General features: G+C 34.0%; 4 protein-coding genes across 8 annotated transcripts, besides 1 other annotated feature; 3 read left to right on the top strand and 1 right to left on the bottom strand.

Annotated features, from left to right (window-relative positions):
- The first annotated feature begins 37 nt into the window (after positions 1-37).
- On the top strand, positions 38-7,064 carry BSL3 (BRI1 suppressor 1 (BSU1)-like 3). 2 transcript variants are annotated; one of them, NM_001202685.1, is made up of 21 exons: positions 38-884; positions 1,028-1,088; positions 1,186-1,264; positions 1,376-1,455; positions 1,547-1,641; positions 1,730-1,829; positions 1,924-1,993; positions 2,275-2,376; positions 2,454-2,535; positions 2,942-3,106; positions 3,453-3,720; positions 3,804-4,041; positions 4,164-4,334; positions 4,615-4,853; positions 4,929-5,013; positions 5,106-5,204; positions 5,271-5,470; positions 5,554-5,629; positions 5,910-6,045; positions 6,142-6,281; positions 6,360-7,056. In NM_001202685.1, the coding sequence occupies exons 1-21, from the start codon at positions 449-451 to the stop codon at positions 6,441-6,443; spliced, it is 3,006 nt and encodes a 1,001-aa protein (NP_001189614.1). In that variant the 5' UTR covers positions 38-448; the 3' UTR covers positions 6,444-7,056. The 2 variants fall into 2 exon arrangements, with proteins under 2 accessions (NP_001189614.1, NP_180289.3); NM_128279.4 differs by having other exon boundaries at positions 180-884; positions 2,927-3,106; positions 6,360-7,064.
- Positions 7,065-7,366: 302 nt separating this feature from the next.
- On the bottom strand, positions 7,367-10,070 carry BLH5 (BEL1-like homeodomain 5; the record flags this gene model as incomplete). Of its 3 annotated transcripts, NM_001336110.1 has the most annotated exons (5): positions 7,413-8,040; positions 8,561-8,621; positions 8,798-9,123; positions 9,364-9,802; positions 9,956-10,070. In NM_001336110.1, 4 exons carry the CDS (start codon positions 9,796-9,798, stop codon positions 7,567-7,569), a joined length of 1,296 nt encoding a protein of 431 aa, NP_001318297.1. In that variant the 3' UTR covers positions 7,413-7,566. The 3 variants fall into 3 exon arrangements, with proteins under 3 accessions (NP_001189615.2, NP_001318297.1, NP_180290.2); NM_001202686.2 differs by lacking the exon at positions 9,956-10,070 and having other exon boundaries at positions 7,367-8,040; positions 8,798-9,177; positions 9,364-9,798; NM_128280.3 differs by lacking the exon at positions 9,956-10,070 and having other exon boundaries at positions 7,415-8,040; positions 9,364-9,912.
- Positions 10,071-19,317: 9,247 nt separating this feature from the next.
- On the top strand, positions 19,318-20,259 carry AT2G27229 (Pentatricopeptide repeat (PPR) superfamily protein). Its single transcript, NM_001124924.2, has one exon. It carries the CDS (start codon positions 19,444-19,446, stop codon positions 19,816-19,818), a length of 375 nt encoding a protein of 124 aa, NP_001118396.1. The 5' UTR covers positions 19,318-19,443; the 3' UTR covers positions 19,819-20,259.
- Positions 20,260-20,618: 359 nt separating this feature from the next.
- Positions 20,619-24,404, top strand: LHW (transcription factor-like protein). 2 transcript variants are annotated; one of them, NM_128281.2, is made up of 9 exons: positions 20,619-20,952; positions 21,078-21,250; positions 21,709-21,988; positions 22,100-22,159; positions 22,238-23,263; positions 23,356-23,457; positions 23,531-23,644; positions 23,725-23,850; positions 23,952-24,377. In NM_128281.2, the coding sequence occupies exons 2-9, from the start codon at positions 21,156-21,158 to the stop codon at positions 24,099-24,101; spliced, it is 1,953 nt and encodes a 650-aa protein (NP_565640.1). In that variant the 5' UTR covers positions 20,619-20,952; positions 21,078-21,155; the 3' UTR covers positions 24,102-24,377. The 2 variants fall into 2 exon arrangements, with proteins under 2 accessions (NP_565640.1, NP_001031430.1); NM_001036353.1 differs by having other exon boundaries at positions 20,620-20,990; positions 23,952-24,404.
- Positions 20,853-20,957: a sequence feature (AT2G27230.uORF1).
- Positions 24,405-25,395: the final 991 nt, after the last annotated feature.

Raw genomic sequence — 25,395 nt, forward strand, 5'->3', positions numbered from 1 at the left:
GACTATATATAGCTTCAATTTCGTTACTCAAATCGAAATAGATAATTGTTTTATTTCCTCAAATAATTTCTGTTGTTTTTATAGTAATTAAGTAAATGATAAAAATGATTTAATAAATGTAATTATCTTAGCTTAAAGAGAGAGAGATAAATAAACAAAGGGCAAGTTTTTTGATTGTTTGGTGTTGAGTGTCTCTCTGTCCTTATTCCTCAACAAAAAAAAAAAAACTGGGAAGAAGAAAGAACAAACTCATTTTCAAATTCTCCGAATCTCTCTACTCCAATTAACTTTTTTCCGGGAAGATCTCACCGGAGAAAAGCTAGCTAGGGTTTCTCCACCGTGAAGATTCTAGAAGCGAGAATTTGGAATTTGCTAATTAAGAAGATGTGTTACGATCTTTCTTAATTAAAAAAGCATTGAAATTGACGAATTTAGGGTTGTGAAAAATATGGATTTGGATTCTTCAATGGTACCAGAGAATGATCAAGATCCTATTGCTACGTCTGAGAATCAATCTCCTATGGAGGAGAAAGAAGAAGCGTCTGAGCAACAAACCGGATCCGAATCCGAATCGGCGTCTTTGACTCCTTCTCTTCCTCCTCCTTCGCAGCAACAACAACAACAGCAGCAACAGCCGCAGGTAACGGCGGTGGTTGGTCCGAGATGTGCGCCAACGTATTCGGTTGTGAATGCTATAATCGAGAAGAAAGAAGATGGTCCTGGTCCTAGATGTGGACATACGCTGACGGCGGTTCCTGCTGTTGGTGAAGAAGGGACGTCTTCTTATATTGGCCCGAGACTGATCTTGTTTGGTGGTGCTACTGCTCTTGAGGGTAATTCTGGAGGAACGGGAACACCTACTTCAGCTGGAAGTGCTGGCATTCGTATGTTTTTCGATTTCTCGTTGCTTTAGTTTCGTATAAAGCTATAAGCTTTAGTTTCTGAAATCATTCCTTGATGTTAGAGTATGATTTTGCATCAGTTTTAGACTTGCCCTGATGTGATAAGAGTAATGTTTCCTATGCAGGGTTAGCTGGTGCAACCGCTGATGTTCATTGTTATGATGTTCTTTCTAATAAGTGGTCGAGGTGAGTAGAAGATATGAATTGTGCTGTTTAAGGTAGGAGATCTAGTGATTTGTTGTTAAGTGTGAAGTTGAATTAATATGATGAAATGATGGTATAGGCTTACACCTTATGGAGAACCACCTAGTCCAAGAGCTGCTCATGTTGCTACTGCTGTTGGGACCATGGTAGTAATTCAGGTAGGGGAGAAATTGTTTTGTATTTTCTTGTTATGGATTATAGTTTAGCAATTCAAGGTTATCATTTAGGGTTGTAAATGAACCTGCTACTGATTTGTTTCTGTGGTGCAGGGGGGAATAGGTCCTGCTGGTTTATCAGCTGAGGATCTTCACGTTCTTGATCTCACACAGCAACGGCCACGATGGCACAGGTTTGAATATTAATCTGCTCTTTGTCGCTAGCTCGGTCCTGAAGTTCATATGCTAGCTTGTCGCTTGATTTGGATTATCCTCTTTATCTAGGGTTGTTGTTCAGGGTCCTGGACCAGGACCACGTTATGGACATGTCATGGCACTGGTAGGACAGAGGTATCTCATGGCAATTGGTGGAAATGATGGTAAGCAGTTTCACTCGCCACCTCATTAAATATGTATTTATATTCTCCTTAAATAGCTTCTTTTTTCTCAATATCCTTATATTACCAGGGAAACGTCCATTAGCTGATGTATGGGCTTTGGACACTGCTGCCAAACCTTATGAATGGCGTAAGCTGGAACCGGAAGGGGAAGGTCCACCACCATGCATGTAATTTGTGATTCCTTCGCTTCATTTCTTGTATGTGATTCTGTGGCTTTCAGTTAAGTGATTTGGATCTCTTGGGTTTGTATATTATAACTAGGTATGCAACTGCAAGTGCGCGATCTGATGGCCTTCTTCTTCTCTGTGGTGGAAGAGATGCGAATAGTGTGGTAAGCCAAAGAGTTTTTACTGCCATGTTATGACGTGGAGGAAATCCAAATGCTGTATTACTCTTTGTTACCATTAAATTAACACTGCACTGAACAAACTTGTTTCATGAAGAGAGGGGAATAGCTTTTCTTTGCAAATTACTTCAAATACGAGTTCAAATAGGAAAATATCTATCATGTTCTTAAAGTGACAATTAGAGTTTAAGAGCTTCTTTATCTGTCTTGATATTTAATGTTCGATTGCCATGGTTAATATGTCTTTGTGTACCTCTGCGTGATAGCCCCTAGCAAGTGCATATGGACTTGCCAAGCACAGAGATGGACGTTGGGAATGGGCCATAGCCCCAGGTGTCTCCCCTTCTGCCAGATACCAGCATGCTGCAGTATGAGATTCTTCTTCTTTTTTTACTTCTTTTAGCTAGTTCCATCAGAAAAACCAACATTTGGTGGATTATTTTAGGTCTTTGTAAATGCAAGACTCCATGTCTCTGGTGGGGCACTTGGTGGTGGACGCATGGTAGAAGACTCGTCCAGTGTTGCAGGTTAGCGAAAGGCGAGAAACAATCTCATGTTTGTGTTGTTAATGAGATAATACTTACGTTTTTTGCTTATACATACAATCTCTAAAATGATGGATATGTTACTTTTTTTTGGTACAACTTTTGGCTGTCTTAATTGATTAATTGTTAGTGAGGCATATTATTTCTTTCTAAAAGCATAGTTATATTCATCCTTTAAGCTGCATCATTCTTCTCAATGGACTGTAGAAGCCAAAATTTATTTGCAATTTATATAAAACTATCAAACAGGGATATTAAAAAAAAGTTCACTCATCCATAACTCATGAGGAAGCTACAAAATTATTTTCGTAATAACTAGTACATGCATTCATGTAAGCTTCTCTGACTGGTTCATTATTTTCTCTTTGTTCAGTGTTGGATACTGCAGCAGGTGTTTGGTGTGATACAAAATCGGTTGTTACTAGTCCTAGAACTGGTAGGTATAGTGCTGACGCAGCTGGTGGTGATGCTTCTGTTGAGCTGACTAGGCGATGCAGGCATGCTGCTGCTGCAGTGGGTGATTTGATATTCATCTATGGTGGGTTGCGTGGAGGTAAGGAAAAAAGCTTGATAGCTGTTATAGGCAATTTACCATTACACGTTTGTCCATGAAATGAACCAGGCATATAGTACTGAGAATCCAGTGATCTACTAATTTGGCATATTATTTATTGAGTTGTTAGTGTATGATAGTGTAGGATTTGTTTTTTAAGTAGGTAGTTTGATCTTTTGTTAAAGTCTGGGACTTAATATTATCAGTATTAGTTAGTAAAACCATTATAGAGATCATTCTTCACCAAATATATGTGCCGTAGCTTCTTTTCTCTTCCCTTTGCAGACCGTGCATTTTCTTAAAAATTGTAGCTGCTAAACTTAATTATATTCTCTTGATCCTATAGGAGTTTTACTTGATGACCTATTGGTTGCTGAAGATCTTGCTGCAGCGGAAACAACATCTGCTGCCTCTCATGCTGCTGCTGCAGCAGCAGCAACAAACACGCCACCTGGCCGTTCACCTGGAAGATATGGATTTTCTGATGAAAGGACAGGGGAGCTACCAGAATCAGCTCCTGACGCTGTGGTGCTGGGAAGCCCTGTTGCACCCCCTGTAAATGGTGATATGTATACTGATATTAGCACTGAAAATGCAATGGTTCCAGGAATTCGGTTAGTGTCTTAATATGTGGGGTGTCGTATTGTTAGCACACCTATGCATTTAGTTGTAAAATATTTATCAAACAACATTGTAGGAGAACAAGCAAGGGTGTGGAGTATCTTGTTGAAGCATCTGCTGCGGAAGCCGAGGCTATCAGTGCAACATTAGCTGCTGCGAAGGCACGACAGGTCAATGGGGAAGTTGAACTTCCAGATAGGGATCGTGGTGCTGAGGCTACGCCCAGTGGAAAACCTTCATTATCATTGATTAAGCCTGATTCTGCAGTACCAAATAGTGTTATTCCTGCAGGGGTTCGACTTCATCATAGAGCTGTGAGTCAATCTAACTCTATCAAGAAAAATCTGTCATTTACCGTAATTCCAGCTCATTTACCAGTGGTTTACATCTCTAATTTCTGATTTTTGTTTTGCATTTATTTTTGGAACTTTGTAAGGTGGTGGTTGCTGCAGAAACAGGTGGAGCCTTAGGTGGAATGGTTAGACAGTTATCCATTGATCAATTTGAAAATGAGGGACGCCGTGTTAGTTATGGGACACCCGAAAGTGCAACAGCAGCTAGGAAATTATTAGATCGTCAGATGTCAATCAATAGTGTTCCGAAAAAGGTAAATTGTTAATCAGTTAAGTGTTGCAAGAAATTGTTATTGTGTGCTCGAACTATTGTAGAGAATTTGTCTGCTGTGGCACTGGTCATTTGGTTTGTCTGATAAAGATAGGAAGTGTACTTAGATACTGTGGAGGTGTATTACCCCTTGGTTTAATAGTTTTGGAAACTTATTTTTAAACAGACATGTAATCCGACTAGATCATTTGTATTGTTCAATGGTATGAGGTTCCGAGTTGACTATTAATACCTTCTAATGATTCACAACTCAATTTTATTAGGTTGTAGCTCATCTTTTGAAGCCTCGGGGGTGGAAGCCTCCAGTTCGTCGCCAGTTTTTCTTGGATTGCAATGAAATAGCTGATCTTTGCGACAGTGCAGAACGTATCTTCTCAAGCGAACCTACTGTGTTACAGCTTAAAGCTCCTATTAAGATATTTGGTGATTTGCATGGCCAGTTTGGGGATCTCATGCGCCTTTTTGATGAATATGGTTCACCATCAACAGCTGGAGACATATCGTAAGTGTGCAGCTAAATCTCTTGCGCCATGCTATGTGTTGGTCTGACATTACTGACTGTATTAATTGTTCTCAGATACATCGATTACCTCTTCTTAGGAGACTATGTTGATCGGGGTCAACACAGCCTAGAGACAATTACACTTCTGCTTGCTTTAAAGGTAGTTTAAAGAGAACTATATTAATGCTCTCTTTTCAGGTATTATTAACGCTTAATAAGAAATGCTATAACGCTCTATAATTGACACTGCAGGTTGAATACCAACATAACGTACACCTGATTCGTGGAAATCATGAAGCTGCCGACATTAATGCACTTTTTGGTTTCCGGATAGAGTGTATTGAGCGAATGGTAGTGTCTCATCTCTGTGAATCTCTTGCTCCACTTTTAGGGTCTCATGTCATGGCTACTTTGCAGGGTGAACGTGATGGGATCTGGGTGTGGCATCGAATAAACCGTTTATTCAATTGGCTACCTCTGGCTGCACTGATTGAGAAGAAAATCATCTGTATGCATGGGGGAATTGGTCGGTCGATAAATCATGTGGAGCAGATAGAAAATATCCAACGTCCAATTACGATGGAAGCAGGCTCAATTGTACTTATGGATTTATTATGGTAAGTTCATGTCTAATGCTGTATCATTCTATGTTGTTTCCGTGATCCTTGTCTCACTAGTATGTCATCTTGTAATCTGTTAGGTCGGATCCAACTGAAAATGACAGTGTCGAAGGTTTAAGGCCCAATGCTAGAGGCCCTGGGTTGGTTACTTTTGGGGTGAGTGGTCTTTTTCTTCTATTTCGTACACTTTGCATTGATTACTGCTCTCTTTCCCTTCCCCTCCTCACCTCATACTCCATTACATCAGCTTGAGTGATCTTTTCTTTCCGCTCATTTTGAGCTTCCTAAGTGTGAAGAGTACTGATTTTGCTAGTCCCTTACCCTTGACATATTCATGGGCTGTTGTTAGACAATTATATTGAGTAATATAATTCTACTTCGCTTCCATAAGTAGTTCTGCCTGTTCTATTACTTACCAAGAATTTGACAACTGCAGCCTGACCGTGTCATGGAGTTTTGCAACAACAATGATCTGCAATTGATTGTACGTGCGCATGAATGCGTGATGGACGGATTTGAGCGTTTTGCCCAAGGTCATTTGATAACGCTCTTTTCGGCAACAAATTATTGTGGTATGTTTATGGAACCGAGAACTCACTCCTAAGCTGGTAATAAGACCTGATCTGATAGTTTCTGACAAAAAATGATCTATATTTATTCCTTCTCAGGTACCGCAAACAATGCCGGGGCTATCTTGGTGTTGGGGAGAGATCTTGTGGTGGTTCCTAAGCTTATCCATCCATTGCCTCCAGCGATAACCTCACCTGAAACTTCACCAGAAAGACATATAGAGGATACATGGATGCAGGTTTTTATCTCAAACAGATACTAATGCCTTCCTTTTTCCACCTGGAAAATGGCGTAACTAAGCATTGATATTTTGCAGGAGTTAAACGTAAATAGACCACCAACACCAACAAGAGGACGCCCACAAAATCCAAATGACCGCGGCTCTCTTGCTTGGATATAAACCCTACAGAAAGAGTGACGAGTGCGAGATAACATACCTCTCCCGAGTCCTGACAGCCGCCTCTAGGTGATCCTCATGTTGTGTACAGAACCAACCAAACCATTCAATTATCGATTGCTATTTACCAACGAGATGGATCAATGAGGGTTTTGAGTTATCGAAGAATTTCACAGGTTAAGTTCATTCAAGTCAGATGATGAAAGGGTAAAGAATTTGTAGTAGTAGTGAGGAGGAAGAGTATTTGTTTTGTAAAAGGGGTTTTCTCATTTTTATTCATATATTTGATTTTCTTCACTTTGCTTTTTTTCTTAGTATTGATTATATATGTGGTATTGGACTTTTGGTGAGGGACACAAACAGGAGAGTGAGTAGGAGGAGGATTTTAGAGGTTGTTTTAGTTTTGGGGTATTTATGTATCATAGAGAGGTGTGTTTGGTCGTTTGTATAATGTCTTCATTCATATTTTTCAGTATGTAATTTGTAGCAACGGTTTGTGTGTTTAATGATACAGAAAATATTCTCTCCCATTTTTTCTATCATATTCTTATTTTACCATCATTTTTAAAACATTTCTGTATTTTGTTAGTTTGTAAAATAAAAAATAAAAAATTGGATATGGAAGACAAACAAAAAATCAACTCAAATAAATAAATCCATAACTTCTTGGTAGCCAATTAACTTGTGGTTAGGTCACTAAGATGATCATGTAAAACAACAAAATAATAATTATAGCTAATATATATTCATTGTTTTGTGGAACAAATTTTAGAAAAAAGACAGAAGAGGTGGGAGATTAAGTTAGGGTTTTTGGGGACATACACACACACACACACACATACACGTTCATAAAGTCACAACTATTAGCTAATATGGATCTCACGGTTGATCTGATCTTCATTTACACTCATACGTAACAATACTAACTAAAACCTGACTATCGAAAACCATATATATTTCTTTAGCTTAGTATTGTTATCTACATTTTTATCATAACCTTTACTTAATCATCTCCTCTCTATCAATCTACACACATCAACCCATACGAAACCATCCAAGGGCCAAAACTATACACAGAATATACGTAAGCAACAAGCAGAAAATATATCATCCCCACTAATTATTTCTAATCCATGATTTGATAAGTTGAAGATGAATATATGGCCGAGTTCTCAGTTCCATGACTTGTTGACTCAAAATGAATGTTATTAAAGGTTTGGTCACAAGAATGAGGCAGGCCGAGGGAAAGGGAGACGCTGTTTCCATCCATTGTGTGATAGTTTTCGAACCCTCCGTTGAAATTGATGAAGTTCGCTTGATTCATGTGTTGCTTCGTGAACCTCATGACTACGCTGCAACTTGAGGATGAATTTTGCCTAGGGGTTTCAGTTTCAGTGAATCCTTGACGAAAGGCGGGTAGGATCGTGTTCGAAGATTCATTTGAAGTTGTATTATTGTACGGTTGCTTTGAAGATGAACCTTTGGTACTATACCGGTCACTTCCTTTTCTGCTTTCTTCAATATCCATTTCTTCCGAATAAAGTTCCTCCACCAGTGGCTTCCACATTCGAACTCGAGCATTAATGAACCAATTTGACACCTACATCCATTTTACACAAGATACTATTAACAATACTTATTTTGATTATATATAATCATGGGTGCTAAAAGAAAGTATTCCATAATATATATAATTACTAATTTAACCAAAATAAATTTGATTTACTTTACAAAGGATCACATATATGATATTTCTCGTATGCTATCATCGCTATTTTCATTAAAATAATTATAATAAAATAAATATACATCATCTATCTAAATAAATTTACCAAAATATATTTGGTTTACCTGCTTTTCTTAGAATTCTTGGGTACGTTTTTGTTTTCAGACTCGAAAAGAAAAAAAAATAGAAATAAAGAGATATCTTTCTAAAAATATTTTTTTGATCGGAATAAAATTTGTTTGAATCTATATATATATTCGGTTTTACCTGTAGATTATTTATTCTTGATAGTCGGTGTTAGATGATGTCATGAAATTGTATATGTACTATGTATGAGACATCTAACATTAAGAAACTTAAGTATGTCCAACTTCTGATAATCGAAATCAATTACCTGACTCTTAGTAAGGCCAGTCTGTTTGGCAAGCATTACCTTATCCAAATCCCTCGGATATCTATACAAACCAAAACAAGACACAACTAAATCATTAGCATGCATGTCTATACAAAACTAAGTAATGATCCTAGCTTCCATATCCTTAGTTAGTTCCCTTTGCTTCAAGGTCCCATCATTCTGATATATCGACAATAATCGTAACAAGAATTAAAGATAGAAGAAAACGTTACTTACGGATGAAGAAAATGCTCAAAGAGCCAAGAGCGTAGAACGGAAACAGCTTTTTCGGGCAAACCTCTCTGCGGTCTCCAAGCATTTGAATGGTGATGTGCCATCTTTCCCAACTTCTTAAGCTGCTCGTCAAATTCCTTTTGTCCCAAGAGCTTGTTTATTTGCTTGATTTGCAAACTTATCATGTCTTTTACAGCACGAAACTGCTTTGATATTGTTTGTAACGCCATATGTGTGTATGAGTTTGCTGAGCCTAAACCCGCAGCTTGCTCAAACGATGAGATTATAGTCTGCATTTGGTCATGGTATTGCTTGTATCTCTGTTCCACCTGTGTATAATTTACCAAATTCATTTCCCAAATCAATTTACCAATCTTTGAAACCTTTATAAAGTATCAAATACTTAACATGCAATAACCAAATATATGGACTGAACTTGAGTCCCGATCTCAAAGTAACAGAAAGTTTATTGCCATTATATATATCACCATGGTTGGTTTGTATATACAAAGATCTTATTATTATTATTTGTGTATCACATATTATATAGGTAGGTATAAATAAGTTACCATTTCACCCATGGAGATGAGTTTTGCTTTCTTCATTTGCAAAGCAGCTACGCCAGGCTTATAGCCACCATTGATGTCCTCAACTCCATAAATCGTGGACTCTTTACTCACCGGTCGCTCTTGTTTTGCGCCGTGGCTACCGTTTCCAACATTGACAATCTCATTGAGTAATTCTTGAGCCGCTTTCAAGTAGATCGGAGCCAAAGCCCTGAAGACTCCTCCGTTTGAAAAAGTGGAGATGGAAGAATTTCCTTGTTCTATATGACCTACTTCATCTCGAGGTCTATATTGTTGGGAACCAAAGCACAAGTTGTAGAAGTGATCGTCATGAGCATTAGTGGTCGTTGTCTGCTCGCGAAACGGATTCAGAGTCATCATAAAAAGATCAGAAGAGTGTTCTCTCATTTCAGATTCTCCAAGAAAGAAAGCAGCCATTATTCTGACAATTAAGCAACAAAACTTGCAATTCAAGAAAATATCAAATTATAATATAAATCGATCTAAAACATTAATAATATCCAAGAGCTTAGGAAGAAAAGGTAAGCAAAAGATGATGAAATAAAGATGTGACAAATCAAGAAAATTAAATTACCGTTTTTATTTAATAATTAGAAATGATGAGCAGCAAATTATGGGTGTGAGTTTCTCATTGTCTTCTTCGACGTGTCTTTCTCTCTGCTTGCGATGATCATCTAAATATCCTCTGCTTCATTGATCTGTCAACTAGAAAGTCCAATAAGTCGCCTTTATAAATAAAATGTGATTGGACTTTTCATAAATGGGAAAAATATGTACTTTTTTCTTTTATATCTCATTGGACAACTAAACAGTGACACTCACGATTAATATTTTTCTTGTGATGTTTCGAAGTTCAATGGATTTTGACCAATCACCAATTCTAGCATACATGATATATGCACGGCATGCTACTGCTACATATCCAATATTTCTCACTTGCATCTTAGGCACGATTCACACCCAATATCCAACCTAGCTAAAAAATTTCAATGTGGTCGCAAATGTAGATCTACGAGACAATCTATCTAAGAATAAGTATAGCTACCATATATATATTTTTACGATCACACTTCTATCATTGTCATTCGTTTTACCATTTGTATACTATAGGTGAAATAAGATTTTAATTAATGGTTGTTGACGAGAAAAATATATTACAGATGGTAGTATTGTCTTATCATTTGATGTCCGCACGTTTAATATTTGGCAACGCATCTATATGATCCCTACATGAATAACTTAGTAGGTCAACATTTATTATTAGTATATTGTATTATTATTACTAAATTAAAATCTACAATGAATCTATGTATATGTGTATAGTTAAATGTATGTGAAAAGATAATAGAAGTGGGTCAGCAGAACCATGGAGATAGTTGAAGAACGAGGAAACGTCTACTTCCACTCCACACATCAAAAGTCTTCTTTTATGTATTTAGATAACCATATTAGTTTGCGACAAGTCACTCTTTTTCTTCTTTTCCACAACTAAACAACTAATTAACTGTATTGCAATGCAAATCTATGTTTAAAAATTTATCAGCCAAAATAAATAAAGTTTATTTGCCTGGTTCCGCCTTTATCTTCAAAATTTCCCTATTCCTTTCATATAGTTTTCTAAATCATATTTTCTCTTATGTTTTCTTTGTGTTGTCAGTACTTGTGTTTGAAGATAGTAATGGTACATTGGAAAATAGACCACATGGTCCACAATTCCCGGAAATTCATTACTCTTCGAATTAAGCATCCATCCATAGTTAAAACACATTTTGACATAGTAATGTATCTAGAAAATAATTTCGAATACTAATATAAAATTTGGATTTTATTAATAGATTACATTTAGACATTATTTTTTGGTGATGCCATTATCTGCCTGTATTCCTCGGAAAGCTTCCCATCACACACCGAAATAAAGCTAGACGTATCTTAATTGATATCGCGATATGTGTTGAGATCAATTTTTTTTCTATTATTGAATGTGATAATAACTATTTAGTTTGGTGGATTGAGACTGTGTATGAGAATTCATCGTGTCGGTCAGATCCAAGTTGTATTTATATCTTTCACTTTATGATAATAGTATTTTTCCTTTTTAGATCAATTAAGTATAATGCGACATTGCTATTTATTTACATTCGTGGATTTGTGTCAATTCGCCATTCGTCCCGAGAGTAAGTAACTGTAAAAACAAATAAGAAAAAGACAATGCAATACAACTTTAAAAAAGTGTGTTATAAAAGTTTAACTAGGATGAGGAAAGAAAGAAAAGTGAAGTGAAACAAACTGTATGTTAAAAGCCGAAACTAAATCCAGATTATATTTATAATATTTCTAATCGTCTTGAAAACAGCTTAGCAAACTATACGTTCTTTTTACTGTTTGGTTTTCAGCTGTTTAATGTTTGTTCGAATTTTTAAAAACGGCTTAGCAAACTATACGTTCTTTGTATAGACCAAGTGAATTTTTAGCTAGGTAATAAAAATGAGTTTTGAATATATTTAAAATTTTGATCTAGAGAATAATTTTATGCTTTTGTTTTCTCTGAAAGCTTATGACCTTTAGAATAAATTTCAAAACCAAAGTTTCTTTGATGATATTTGTGGTTGGTCCACAAAATATAGCACTAAAACTCAACTTTGGACACGATAACATTGAAAACATATTCTGTTGATTATATCATAAGGTAAGTGAAACAAAATACTGATGGGATATTAAGGGAATGACTTGGACATTCCACTAGGGTATTGAAAAAGTTGGGTTAGCATGAATTAATCTAAAGCCATGTTGGAATCAGAGAATGACAAGTGTATTCTTTACTTTGTCAAAACCATCATAACTGATCAAAGATCATCATTAAAACGTTAAGATTGAGTTATAAAGCTAATTAAAGCTTAAATTACTAATTAAAAGCGCCATTAGAGCAACGTAAAAAATAAAGTAAAAAGAAGTAGGTCTGAAAAAAGTAGCCATCTCGTGTGGACTGCATTATCATGCAACTTCTAATCTTAGTTAGCCATTATGGAAACAATTCATTACTTTGTCATCTTATAAGAACCTTTTGCGTATTGACTTATTGTTACTCAAATGATGTTTTAAGAGATTGAACATGATTCTTTTTAATCACTTGTCGTTTGCAAAACTTGAAGAGGTAAAATCTTTCTATAGTATTTTGCTCCTACTCTAATATTGTACGGTCACCCGACTGTGATAGAATCAATCCCAGACTCGTGGCTATCTCTAGATAAACTTTTTTTCCAAAATGACCATCTACTTGACACATTGCCCGAACTCAACTTTTTTCGTCATAGTCTCTAACCTCATAGTCTAATTGACACATCTACTTAGATTCTTTCCAAGCCCTAAACTCTTTCACAACGAAATTTATTTGATATCTAGTGAATCTAAACACTACTTCATTCCAAAATTTCTATAAAAACTGCATCACCAATGGGAATATTATGACCCTGTTATTACTTTTAATTTTAATTTGCATTACTTTTAATTTCATGCATTAGTTATCAAACTGGTCAATGACGATCCATGACCTATGGAATCTCTATTGTGAGGTAATTGATTGTGTCATCTGATAACGAGATATTGTCAGATAATCTCTAAGTTCCTCAAAGATCAAATCAACCAATCTTATAAAGTATGTCCCACGCAAAATGTGAGTAGTCATCTACTTATTGAGAAAATATAAAAATCAATGTTTTAAACATAAAAATCCTAAAACAAATCAATTTTCATGAAACAGATAAATATTCAAATACCCTTATAATTTTCACAGATTTTGACATTTTTTCTTTTTTTTTTTGAATATTCGGAAGTTTAATCCCGAAGATACAACGACTTCCAAAGAGATGGGATTCACATCAGGTTAATTGTTTTTTTGGAAAATAGATGTCCTCCAATGGACGTTCGAACCCAATACCTCTACTTAGAAGATTTAGAAAGGATAAAACAAGGGTATTATCAATCTGTATACATGAAAGATTGCAAAATTTAGTGTCAGAAAAAAAAACTGTTCAACATTCTCTCTCCATCATGAAAATACCTTTATACCCCTATATCACATTTGCTCTTGACGTTAAATATTTTGTTACCTTTTAATAATAATGTTATCATCTTCCCATAATTATACAATCTTTGAAATCAAATCTGCATAATTATAATAATCTTATTGTATAAAATTCATATTTTTCACGTTGTAACAATTCGTTAATTTTTTATATGATATAATAAATGAATTAAGACGATAAATATAAATATATCACATAACTTATAACTTATCACGATACAAAATGATTTAGCATGATATAATTATAAACTTATTGATATAAATATTTTGTTATCATGTTAACCTAATAAATATTACCGAGATTTTTGTTATCGTGTTAACCTGATAATATGTTATCTGCTAACTATTTTGATGCATGTATTTTTTACATGATTGTTTGGTCAAAAGTCAATTTTTTTGCTCTTCATGCTAAATATTTTGTTACTTTTTAATAATAATGTTATCGTGTTCGCATATATATCAGTTTTTGAAATCTAATCATTGGTTTAATAATTGAGAATTTGTTTATATCGTCAAACATATTATTAACATATTAAGTTGGTTTATACCCCATATCATTTCATCCATATATCAAACCCTATCCATATTTCGCTAACGTTATTATCTCGATAATGCGTTATCTGCTATTTTAGCGTACTAACAATATAGTTATACGCTAACATCATAAAATATTTAAGCTAACGTTTTTTGTTTTATATAGGGGCACGTTTGTCATATTAACTTTGCAAGGAAAAACTTACCTAAATAAAAAGTCTTCGTGTATAGATTCTTAAATTTTTGGTCTTCCAAGTAAACATTTTAAATTCACCCATAAAACAATTGATGTTTATAATTATAATTGAGTATATGCAAATTATATGTACGCATTGTGAGATCTGATCTTCACGGGCCTTGCCCAATAAACATTAATTCAAATAGTGGCCCAACCTTTCTATACTCCACGTTTAAGGTCTAATAGCCCAATCCAATAAACATAAATATATTTAATGTCATCTGCAATAGATATACACAAAATGTCGTCGATGGAAAACATTTATTTACTTGAAGCGACATTACATTAGATGTCTACTAAGTCAGAATCATCATTCGCCTGTTAACTTTTGCATAGAGTCAATATTGTCAAGCGTTTGGTATAATGGTATTATTAACTCTTTGGTGGATATATTATCTGTCTCCTTATAGCATTTTTTCTGCGCATTTTGGTGTATATATTACATATCAAATTATCTTTTAACAAACAAATATTTTATAGCAAATTATCAATCAATAAACTTCATATGATATTTCATATTTGTTTGGACTAAAATTATGATTTGTAAAGGAGAAATTAAATTTTGTTCACTTTTTTTGTTTTTTGGTAAAATAATTTTGTTCACTTGTTTAGACGAATCACATTGTCACTTATTGTCATAACATAATATATATAGAGAAAAAAATCGAACTAGTCGAGGAATAAAATCACATTTTATTTGAGTTATGACACATGTGTGATAACCCTATCTAATACATATTCAGAATTTAGGTTAATGAATAATATTATACATAATATAATATTTAAAATTTCTGATATTTTAGTTCTAAAAATTAAGATTCATTCCATTACTTCAAAAATTTTAGTCGGGTTAGATTAAATTTATTTTGGTTCTGATTTAGTTAAGTTTTGGAATGACAAACCGGCATAAAACAAAAAAATTGGCTATTTTTTCACCCAAACTATTCGAGAAATAACTCAAAATACTTGAAAATGCCAAAAAAATCTAAATTGTTTTGAAAATATTTGGAATATCCAAAAATGCACAAAATATTTGTTTGTTTTTTTGTTTTTGTTTTTAATTTCAGTCTTAAAATAACTACATATCCTTGTTTATAATTGTAATTATGGGTATCTGAGTTATTTCAAATCTAAATTTTTGTGCAACTATTTCAAATCTAAATATGATTAATGTTTTGGTATAGAATCATAGTTATGATATCTATTTGGTTTTCGGTTTATTTTGTGTTGACTCAGCTCTTCCTATTTCAATTGGTTTCAGTTTATTACTAGTGTTAGCTATAATTTTGTTTTAAGATTGGATTTTAGTCAAATGAATAGTACTAATATATTCCCTTTTTTTGGTTCGCTTTGAATATGAATATGAACCATTGAAATTGTATTATGAAGTCCATTATTGTTCTTTTCCGTAACTAGCATTTAACCCAAATGACACAGGCAATAGGCTTCCATGGGAGAATCTTGAAATGCTGACTCCTCATTCCGCACTAGTCATCCTGTAGGAAAGTGGGACAATTACTGACATGGCAGCGACCAGAAAAAAAAGAAGAAGTTGAAATTAATAATACCAGGATACTTTGAAATATCAATCACAAAAAGATGTAAGAAAAGAATTGAGAAACAGAAAACGTTAATAGTTCATTACCTAGAAAAAAACGAGAATAGGTGCTGCAGTGAGCAATTTCGAAGTAATTGGTTAAGTATGGTATCTAGTTAACAAATGCGTGATTAGTTTTGTTTTTCAATAGATATTTAATGCTTTATTTATCAACTTAATATATATGGGATTCAGTCCACCAGCTTACAAAAAATTAACAGATACAAAACGTAAAGATATATCGCTGGTGGTCAAGATCAAATATAGATGACTAACGGAAAGCAGAGATCCCACCAATACTTATATCGATGAATATAAGGTTCATAACGGTATCATAAATAGTTGAACTACGAGAAGCTTCTCAACAAGACTTCTGACATCTTTGATCAGAAATGATTCGACAGTTAAAACTTCTCCAATATGCTTAGGCCTGCGTCACAACCACATTGTTATACATCTACACCACACCACACTGTCGCCAAAGAAGAGGACTTGCGCACCACTTCTTTACTTTGCAATCACATATATGTCATGAAGATGAAAAACGAGAAAAAAAAGTTAGATCTACTTTTTTCGACAAGAAAATAAAAGATCGCAAATCAATTAGATATTCATTTTACAGAAGTTTTCAAAACAGTATTATTCACTTAATCCTCTATAAATTCGACATAATACTTCGTTCAACACAATGCAAATGATAATTTTGACAATGTTGTTATCTTATTTTTCGATTTTATTTGTTGTGCATTTTTTTTAGCATGATTTGATGATATATTTGACTTAAAATTAATTTGTTTATATGGTTAGGATCCCCAACACAGGATACAGTTCAAATGTGATGCTAAACGCTGAATGAATGATAACAAAACCATAAGATCATGTTAGGAAATGAATAAATCATTCAATATACAAAAAAAAAGAAAAAAACATATTAGTAGGATACACAAAATACAATGAAAGAAGAAGAGAAACTAAGGATTGAATTTTGAAATGAAAACAAAGCAAAGGGTCTCATCATTCTTCATTATTCGCACTCTATTACCCTCTCTACCCTACCCACTCTACCCACGTGGCATTCTTCCTCTCTCCAACCCTCCAACATCCTCATTCTATCATTCCTATACATGTCGGTATATTTTATCATTTCTCTATTCTATGTTATCCCAAAATTATTACATCGGTATCGAATGTTAAATTACTCATATTTTTATCTTGAATACTTGGCAATACGGAAGAGAACCAGACATTTTACCATTTGCGCTACAATAACCGGAAAATTATGAACATACATGGTACAATGATTTTTTTATTTTTATTTTGCTTTTTGCTTTATAATTTTCTAAAATTCTAAATATTTAGCAATTACAGATCTAAGACAACACTCACATACATTTTTAGCACTTTTTATAGATACAACTTACAAATTTCACAGTCAGACTAATCCAAAGGTGAATTCTGGCAAGAGTTTCCACAAATCAATCTAAGATTAACAGTAAACGTGTAAGATAAAAGTCACATCAATTTTAGCCTACAAGTTTCAAGTTAAACCCGACTAATTCAAAAATGAATAAATATTTTGCAGGAATTTTCAGCAAATTAATCTTAAATTAGACATCAAAACAAAATCCAAGAGTTTAAGTGGCCACACGCACACAAAGTTTTTGCTCGAAGAAGAATCAACCATATACTTCGAAAAATTTACGTCCACATACTTTATATTTTACAACATTTTAACTGTCATATGGAAAAACTCTATTTGTATGGAAACAATCTATTTAAAGTAAGATTCTTTAACCTTAGTTTATTAAATGAAGATAATTTTAAATACAATATAACATTTTTCTTAGATCTTTTTAATAAATTACTATAAATGAATGCTTAAACAAATATATATATATATATATATATATTCAGCGAATGTAATTGAAAAGAGAATCTATTGGATTAATATTAAGTTGAAGTTGAGCTAAAGAAAAAAAAAACAATTGAAAAGAGAATGTAGTTTGGGCCTCTATTGTCTTTAGGGGTCTCTCTGATAGTAAAAAAGGCACTGCCACTTCTGTGAAAATTCAGAGAGTGAATGGCAAATTGTCACCGGTGACGTCATCAAGACAGCAACAACTACTAATTCCACCTCGATGGTTTATGAGACATCTAAGCATTAAAACATCTCTTTTTTTTTCTTTCTCCCAATTTCTCATCTACCTTTTCTTGTTAATAACAAATGAAAATCAGTTTTTTGACAAACAAAAAACAAAAATTCATTTTTTTATATTATGTTTTCACTCGAAAGTTGCAGCCTACCACAAATATTTACTTTATTACCACCTATAGTTTATGTACCATCTAAGTTACTAGGGATGTGTCTATATTCATTTGGTATATAGCAAATGTTTTTTCCACAAGAAACATAGACGAAACAAATTTTCAATAAATGTTATGTGTGTTCTCACATGGTATCAACGTTACACATTAAGAAAAAAAAAATCAACGTTACAAAACTTTGAGTGTTTGTTTATTTGTCTTTATTTGACCATGGACGAGAATGGCATCACATGAAATGTCTCTACCAATGGTTATGTGCTATATACCACCAATATTCATAAATATGATTTATCAGAACTTTACATAAAATTCTGCTATCAGTATTTTTTATTTATTTAATGGTAATAACTATGCTGATTAAATTTTAAAATCAGTATCAATTAAGAAAAACAGTGATTTTGTGGACTGATATATTGGTCGACAACCGATAAATTGATCGTTCGTGATTGATGACATGTGAACTATTTTGTATTTTTGTTAGTTTCGTGGATCATGAACACAAATAATATGTTTTTCACTACAAAATCTCACTCAGTCGGATTTTTCTTTTTAAACTTGTAAATTGTACAAACCATACAATAAGAGGCTATCTACGGTCCATCTTCCCGCAGAACTTTCATTATCCTTTTGTAACATACTGGCAGTTACATTTAAAAAAACTGTCAAGATTACTTGAAATCATTCGGTGTGGTGCCTTCTAAAAACCTCCCAATGCTCAAATTATATCTTTATTTTATTTTATTGTGGTCAAAGTATTACGATGTTCTTTTAGTGATTCAGTATAATGTTCATAGTTTTTCTGTTAAAAATATCATAGTAATTATAGATCGTTTTTATGGGGAAAAAAAAACTTAGTACATAGTAAAAGTAGTTAATAATCTATTAAAAAATAATATGGTTTGGACCTTTTTGCACCCACTAAAATATCAGTATATAACTAAGTTAAATCTTTAAATTAGTAATTACGAATTGCTTGATGTTAAATTAAAGTGTTAATGAGTTTTTCAGAATTTAATTTAACATGATAAATAATAAAATAATCTAAATATTAAAGAGTTTATTAGAAAATAGGCATTTGTCTTGGTTATATATTTATTTTAAGGTATTTCCTTACATGATTTTCGAAAGAGGTACTTTTCTCTTGTGAAAAGTCATCCTTATCCTCCTCTCATTTGCATTATCTTTTACCCAATTGAAGCAATAAGTCGTGTCTGTTTCCTATATTCGATATTTGCATCACCAATTGAAGCAATAAATCGTGTGTGTTCCCTATATTCAATTGAAACAATGGCGATATATGCATCATCTTCTAAATCGCCACTCCTGCAAAGACAACAACTCGGATTTTCAAGAATCCAAGTTTTTATATGGAAAATCACTGAGAGAGAGATCATTGTGAGGGATTTAAACCGGTTTCATCATTTCAAGAATGGACTTGTGGTGATTACTGGTAATTTGAAAAAGACAGGTGAGACGATATTCAAAAACCGGTTTCAACTCATTGTTATTTGTGAACCGATTTATTCTTGGTATAGGAAGACTCTGGGTGGGAAAAGATTCCAACTTTGCTTACGAAGGTTAAGTCGCAACAAAGAAAGCTTCTTTATTTCCGCCATGGACACAGCCTATCGTAGTCATGTGGACAGAACTGAAATTCTCTAAAATCAGAACCGAAATTCCACAAAATCAGAACTAAAGTTCCATAAAATCTATAAATTTTTTCGATTGGGTTCCCTATATATTATCTTAGGGTTTAGTATTGTGTAATTAAAAAGAAAAATTAAGTTTGCTTGAAAAACAAAGAAGAAATCGATTTAATCAGATTTTGCAACTATGTTCGATAAAGAAGAAGAAGAAAGAAGACGATGAAGAAGAAGAGAAGGAAAAAAAGACAGGGACAAAATTGTCCCGATTGAAGCAATAAATCGACACTGTTGTATTCAACTGTGGAAAATACCTATTTTGAAATAACTTTATTTAAAATGCCTATTTTAAATATAAGCTCAATATTAAACACCTTGAACTTATGTGTATTTATTATTTGTGTGTACGGGAAGCAATACCAGAAAATGAAAATCTCTTTTATTTATTGACAATCCATAATCCTACAAATCCTCTAACTTCTAGACTTATGCCGTTATTAAATATTTTAATATATATATATACATATATATTTTTAATAATTATATTTAGGAACGTCTTTTAATTTATCTCCGAGGGTACACTTTTTTTCTTTATCTCTTTTGTTTTTATCTAAAAACAAACTTTTAGGATATTACCTCACGAAAAAAACAATAAATTATTCGTCTAGCACCATCGGAAAAAGACAAAAGACTTCGACTACCCCACTCAGTGGCACAATCCTGTAATTTCTACTAAACATTGATACCCTTTCTCGAATTCATCGTGTTCTTTGTTTTTAATAAGATGGTACTTTTTCCTCATTTTTCAATCTTTTTTTCACCAAGAAGCAGAGAAAAGAAACATTAAAGCAGAGAAAAAACAAAGACAAATAATCTCCATTTGCTTTCTTCTCCATCTTCTTCTAATTTTCTTCAAGTTTTATCAATGGCTGGTGTTACTGGAATCTTAAAGCTTGAAGCTTGGAGCATCTTGTGAAGAAGATTAACTAGTTTCTTGTATTTTTCTTTTCTGGGGTTTTGAGTTTTTTTTTCTCTTCCTTATTACCGGAAGTAATGGCATGTCGGAGTATGATCGCTTTTAGTTTAGATCCTGAAAGAAAACAAAGTGGAGGACTTAGGACAAAACAAGCTGGAAGAGGATCTTGCCGTGGAAGTTAGTCTTTGTTCAAATCCATTTTCCTCTTAAAGAATGTAATAATGGGTTTTTATTGATTGTTGTAGATTTGTTAAAAAGTTTTGTTTTTAGACCTAAAGTTTCGATTTTTTTCTTCTGGGCAGTTTGAAATTGCACTGTTGCAAGTGAAAAAGTTTGTTCTTGTTGGAGCTTAAAGAAGAGAGAAGAGAAAGAGAAAAGCTATGGGAGTTTTACTAAGAGAAGCTTTAAGGTCTATGTGTGTTAATAATCAATGGTCTTATGCTGTTTTCTGGAAAATTGGCTGTCAAAATTCTAGGTACCACTCTTATTCTCCTAATTCTAATAAAGTGTCAAACTTTATTCAGTCAAATATATTCAGTGTTTGTTAGTTTAAAGTTTGAGAATTTTTTGATAAGGGTTTAAAACTCAGATCTCGAGGATGACTAGAATTATTTATCTCTGTTTAATTCTTGGAGTTTTGTGTTTGGTTTGATCTTGTTTGTCTTAAAGAATCTTTCGATTTGTAGTTGTTTTGTCGACAATAACTATATCCTTATTATTTGTTTATGAATTGTCTAAAGAGTTCAAGTTCTTTAACTCTCTTGTCATTTCAATTTTTATTTCTTGTCTTTGTTCGTTTTGTCTTTGTTTAGCCCAAAATCTTTTGTAATCGTCTTTTTGTGGTATTCTAACTTAAACGATTGTTGCATATTTTTGTCATGTGTATTCTAATTTTTTTTTTTTGATGTGTTTTTTTTACTTGTTTTTGTGCAGCTTGTTGATTTGGGAGGAATGTTACAATGAAACCGAATCGAGCTCGAATCCTAGAAGACTTTGTGGACTTGGTGTTGATACACAAGGGAATGAGAAAGTTCAGTTGCTTACAAACCGAATGATGTTGAACAATCGAATCATTTTGGTAGGTGAAGGTCTAGTTGGCCGAGCTGCATTTACTGGACATCATCAATGGATTCTAGCTAACAGTTTTAACCGCGATGTTCATCCACCCGAGGTTATTAATGAGATGCTTCTCCAATTCTCTGCTGGTATTCAGGTTTGATACTTTCTTCATGTTTTGAACATCCTAAGTTAGGCTTCTTTAGTGTATATATATGTTCAAGCTCATAAGAACTGTTTGTGTGTGCTTATTTTGTTTGTTCTTCAGACTGTTGCAGTTTTTCCGGTTGTTCCTCACGGTGTTGTTCAGCTCGGTTCCTCTCTGCCTGTAAGTTCAAGTTACATTGTTATGTGAAGTGAGATTCTTGTTCTTGATTTAACTGTGAATTGTTTTTTGTGTGTTCAGATTATGGAGAACTTGGGGTTTGTGAATGACGTGAAGGGTCTTATCCTGCAGCTCGGATGTGTTCCGGGGGCTCTCTTATCTGAAAACTACAGAACATATGAACCTGCTGCTGATTTTATTGGAGTGCCAGTGTCTCGGATAATACCTTCTCAAGGACATAAGATCCTCCAATCTTCGGCTTTCGTAGCTGAAACTAGCAAACAACATTTCAACTCCACTGGATCATCAGATCATCAAATGGTTGAAGAATCTCCCTGTAATCTTGTGGATGAACATGAAGGAGGATGGCAAAGCACAACAGGATTTCTAACAGCTGGAGAAGTTGCAGTACCTTCAAATCCAGATGCGTGGCTGAATCAAAACTTCTCTTGTATGTCTAATGTGGATGCAGCAGAGCAGCAACAAATCCCATGTGAAGACATCAGTTCGAAACGCTCGCTTGGAAGCGACGACTTGTTTGATATGTTGGGTTTGGATGATAAGAACAAAGGTTGTGACAACAGTTGGGGAGTTTCACAGATGAGAACAGAAGTACTCACTAGAGAGTTATCCGACTTTCGGATCATTCAAGAAATGGACCCTGAGTTCGGTTCTTCGGGGTATGAACTTTCAGGAACAGATCATCTGTTAGATGCCGTGGTCTCGGGTGCTTGCTCCTCCACAAAGCAGATCTCAGACGAAACTTCCGAGTCCTGCAAAACCACCTTGACTAAAGTTAGTAATTCTTCGGTTACCACGCCGTCTCACAGTAGCCCTCAAGGTAGCCAGTTATTTGAGAAGAAACATGGGCAACCATTGGGGCCATCATCGGTCTACGGGTCTCAGATAAGTTCTTGGGTTGAACAAGCGCACAGCTTGAAGCGTGAGGGCAGTCCAAGGATGGTGAACAAGAATGAAACTGCAAAACCGGCTAATAACCGGAAAAGGCTTAAACCAGGAGAGAACCCAAGACCAAGGCCTAAAGATCGCCAAATGATCCAAGATCGTGTCAAAGAGCTGCGTGAAATAATACCAAACGGTGCAAAAGTAAGTGAAAAACTTATCTGTTCTTGGCAAATTAAACAATCCCTAAGAAAGGTTATTACTAACAAAGAGTACATGTGGTTTTTATTTAACAGTGTAGCATTGATGCACTCCTTGAACGTACAATCAAGCACATGCTCTTCTTGCAAAATGTCTCCAAGCATTCTGATAAGCTGAAGCAAACCGGGGAATCCAAGGTATAACATAAAACAATAATATTTTGGTGTCTCTCATGGATTCTTGATCTAACGTTTGTTGTATTGTTATAAGATTATGAAAGAGGACGGTGGAGGAGCAACATGGGCTTTCGAAGTAGGGTCAAAGTCTATGGTGTGTCCAATTGTCGTAGAAGATATAAACCCGCCTCGCATTTTCCAAGTCGAGGTAACATTTCTGCCTAAGGTTCTTAATAAAAAACACTCAAGATCTCGGTTTTGATCGAACGTTTTCTGGTTTTGTAACAGATGTTATGCGAGCAACGAGGATTCTTTCTAGAAATCGCAGATTGGATCAGAAGCTTAGGGTTAACGATCTTGAAGGGAGTCATCGAAACTCGAGTAGACAAGATTTGGGCTCGCTTCACTGTTGAGGTATATTATATAAGTTACACAAGGTTGTTTAACTTGGAAAGATGAGATTGTGTTAGAATGTATCTTATTTAAACTGAAACCGGGTCGATATTGGATTGTAGGCGAGTCGCGACGTGACGAGGATGGAAATATTCATGCAACTAGTGAATATTTTGGAGCAGACAATGAAATGTGGAGGAAACTCTAAGACTATTTTGGATGGTATCAAAGCTACAATGCCTTTACCGGTTACTGGTGGCTGTTCAATGTAATGACACAAATTATTGACCGTACCGGATTGCTCCGGTTTAATAAACCGGGCTGGTTAAAAGCTTGATTCATATAGAGGTTACGAGCGGACCGCTCTCAAGGATTTTAGGCTCGCTATGACTAACTAAAAAGTCAGTCTAAACCAGAGATGATGATTTTTAAGTGTGTTTTTTTTTCTCAACTTTATGTTTTGTACATTAGTTGCGAATTTTCATTTGTGTGGAATTTTTTAATTTTAATTCAGTTTTGGAGTTGTAAAAAATTTAGTTAAATTGTTTAAAATTATTCTCGACCAGTAAGAGTTCAAACAATTCACGGATTTCAAGACCGGTAAAAAGAACCGGTCCATCAACAGCTTTAACAGTACACAACAAAGCTTCACATGTTACAAGTACCTTTATGTTACTTTGATTAGTAACTCTATGTATATAATTAGCTTATTATTAAAAAAAAAAACACAAGAAGCTCTACTTTCAATAAAACACACTCTTTATTAAGAAACGTGAGGCCTATAGAAGAAAAGCTAATAATAGTTAGTTATAATACTTTTGTTAACAGCCTTATAATGTGCTATCATGTGAATTCATAATCTCTAATGGATGTCTTAATCCATTCCTAATATTTACATTTTCTTCATACTACTAATTAGTGGATCAAACTTAGTCCAACATCAAATTCTCAAAACTGCGTTTTTGTTTGTTGTCTCAAAAATGCTTTATTTACACTTTTGAGGTACCTAAACTTTGCTGCAAAAGGTGCATGAACATCTTTGTGTCTTGCTTTAGCCATCTCTCCACTCTATAGATTATGATGGGATAATCGACAGCACATTATGATTCACTAAAATTCATTATATTTTTCTTGGGCCCTTCAATTTTCTTCCTCACTTTTAAAATATGCTTCCAATAATACTTTATCAACAGTCTACTAGAGATGATTTCCCACTAGGCTACAGATGTATATATTCTTTTATATAAACGGTGTAACCTTTTTCAGTTGTAAATATTAACCAGAACTTGTATACTATCAGTGACCAAAATAAAATAAATTAAAGTTGTATACTAGGTAACATAGGTTTTCTTAACTAAATAAATTTATATAGGAAATCTAAATTATTAAGGTATGCAGCAAGATTTGTCTTGTGTGGAGGAAAAGAAATGAGCCAAGATCCCATTATCCTCTAATATGATATGATTAGCTAATTTTGATAAATTTAGAAAATGAGATAATTTTTTCTTTGATACTGTAACTAGAACATATGCATATTTTGTAAAATATAAAAATGATAGGTTTCTA

This window comes from Arabidopsis thaliana, chromosome 2 (assembly GCF_000001735.4).
Source record: "Arabidopsis thaliana chromosome 2, partial sequence".
Taxonomy (NCBI): Eukaryota; Viridiplantae; Streptophyta; class Magnoliopsida; order Brassicales; family Brassicaceae; genus Arabidopsis; species Arabidopsis thaliana.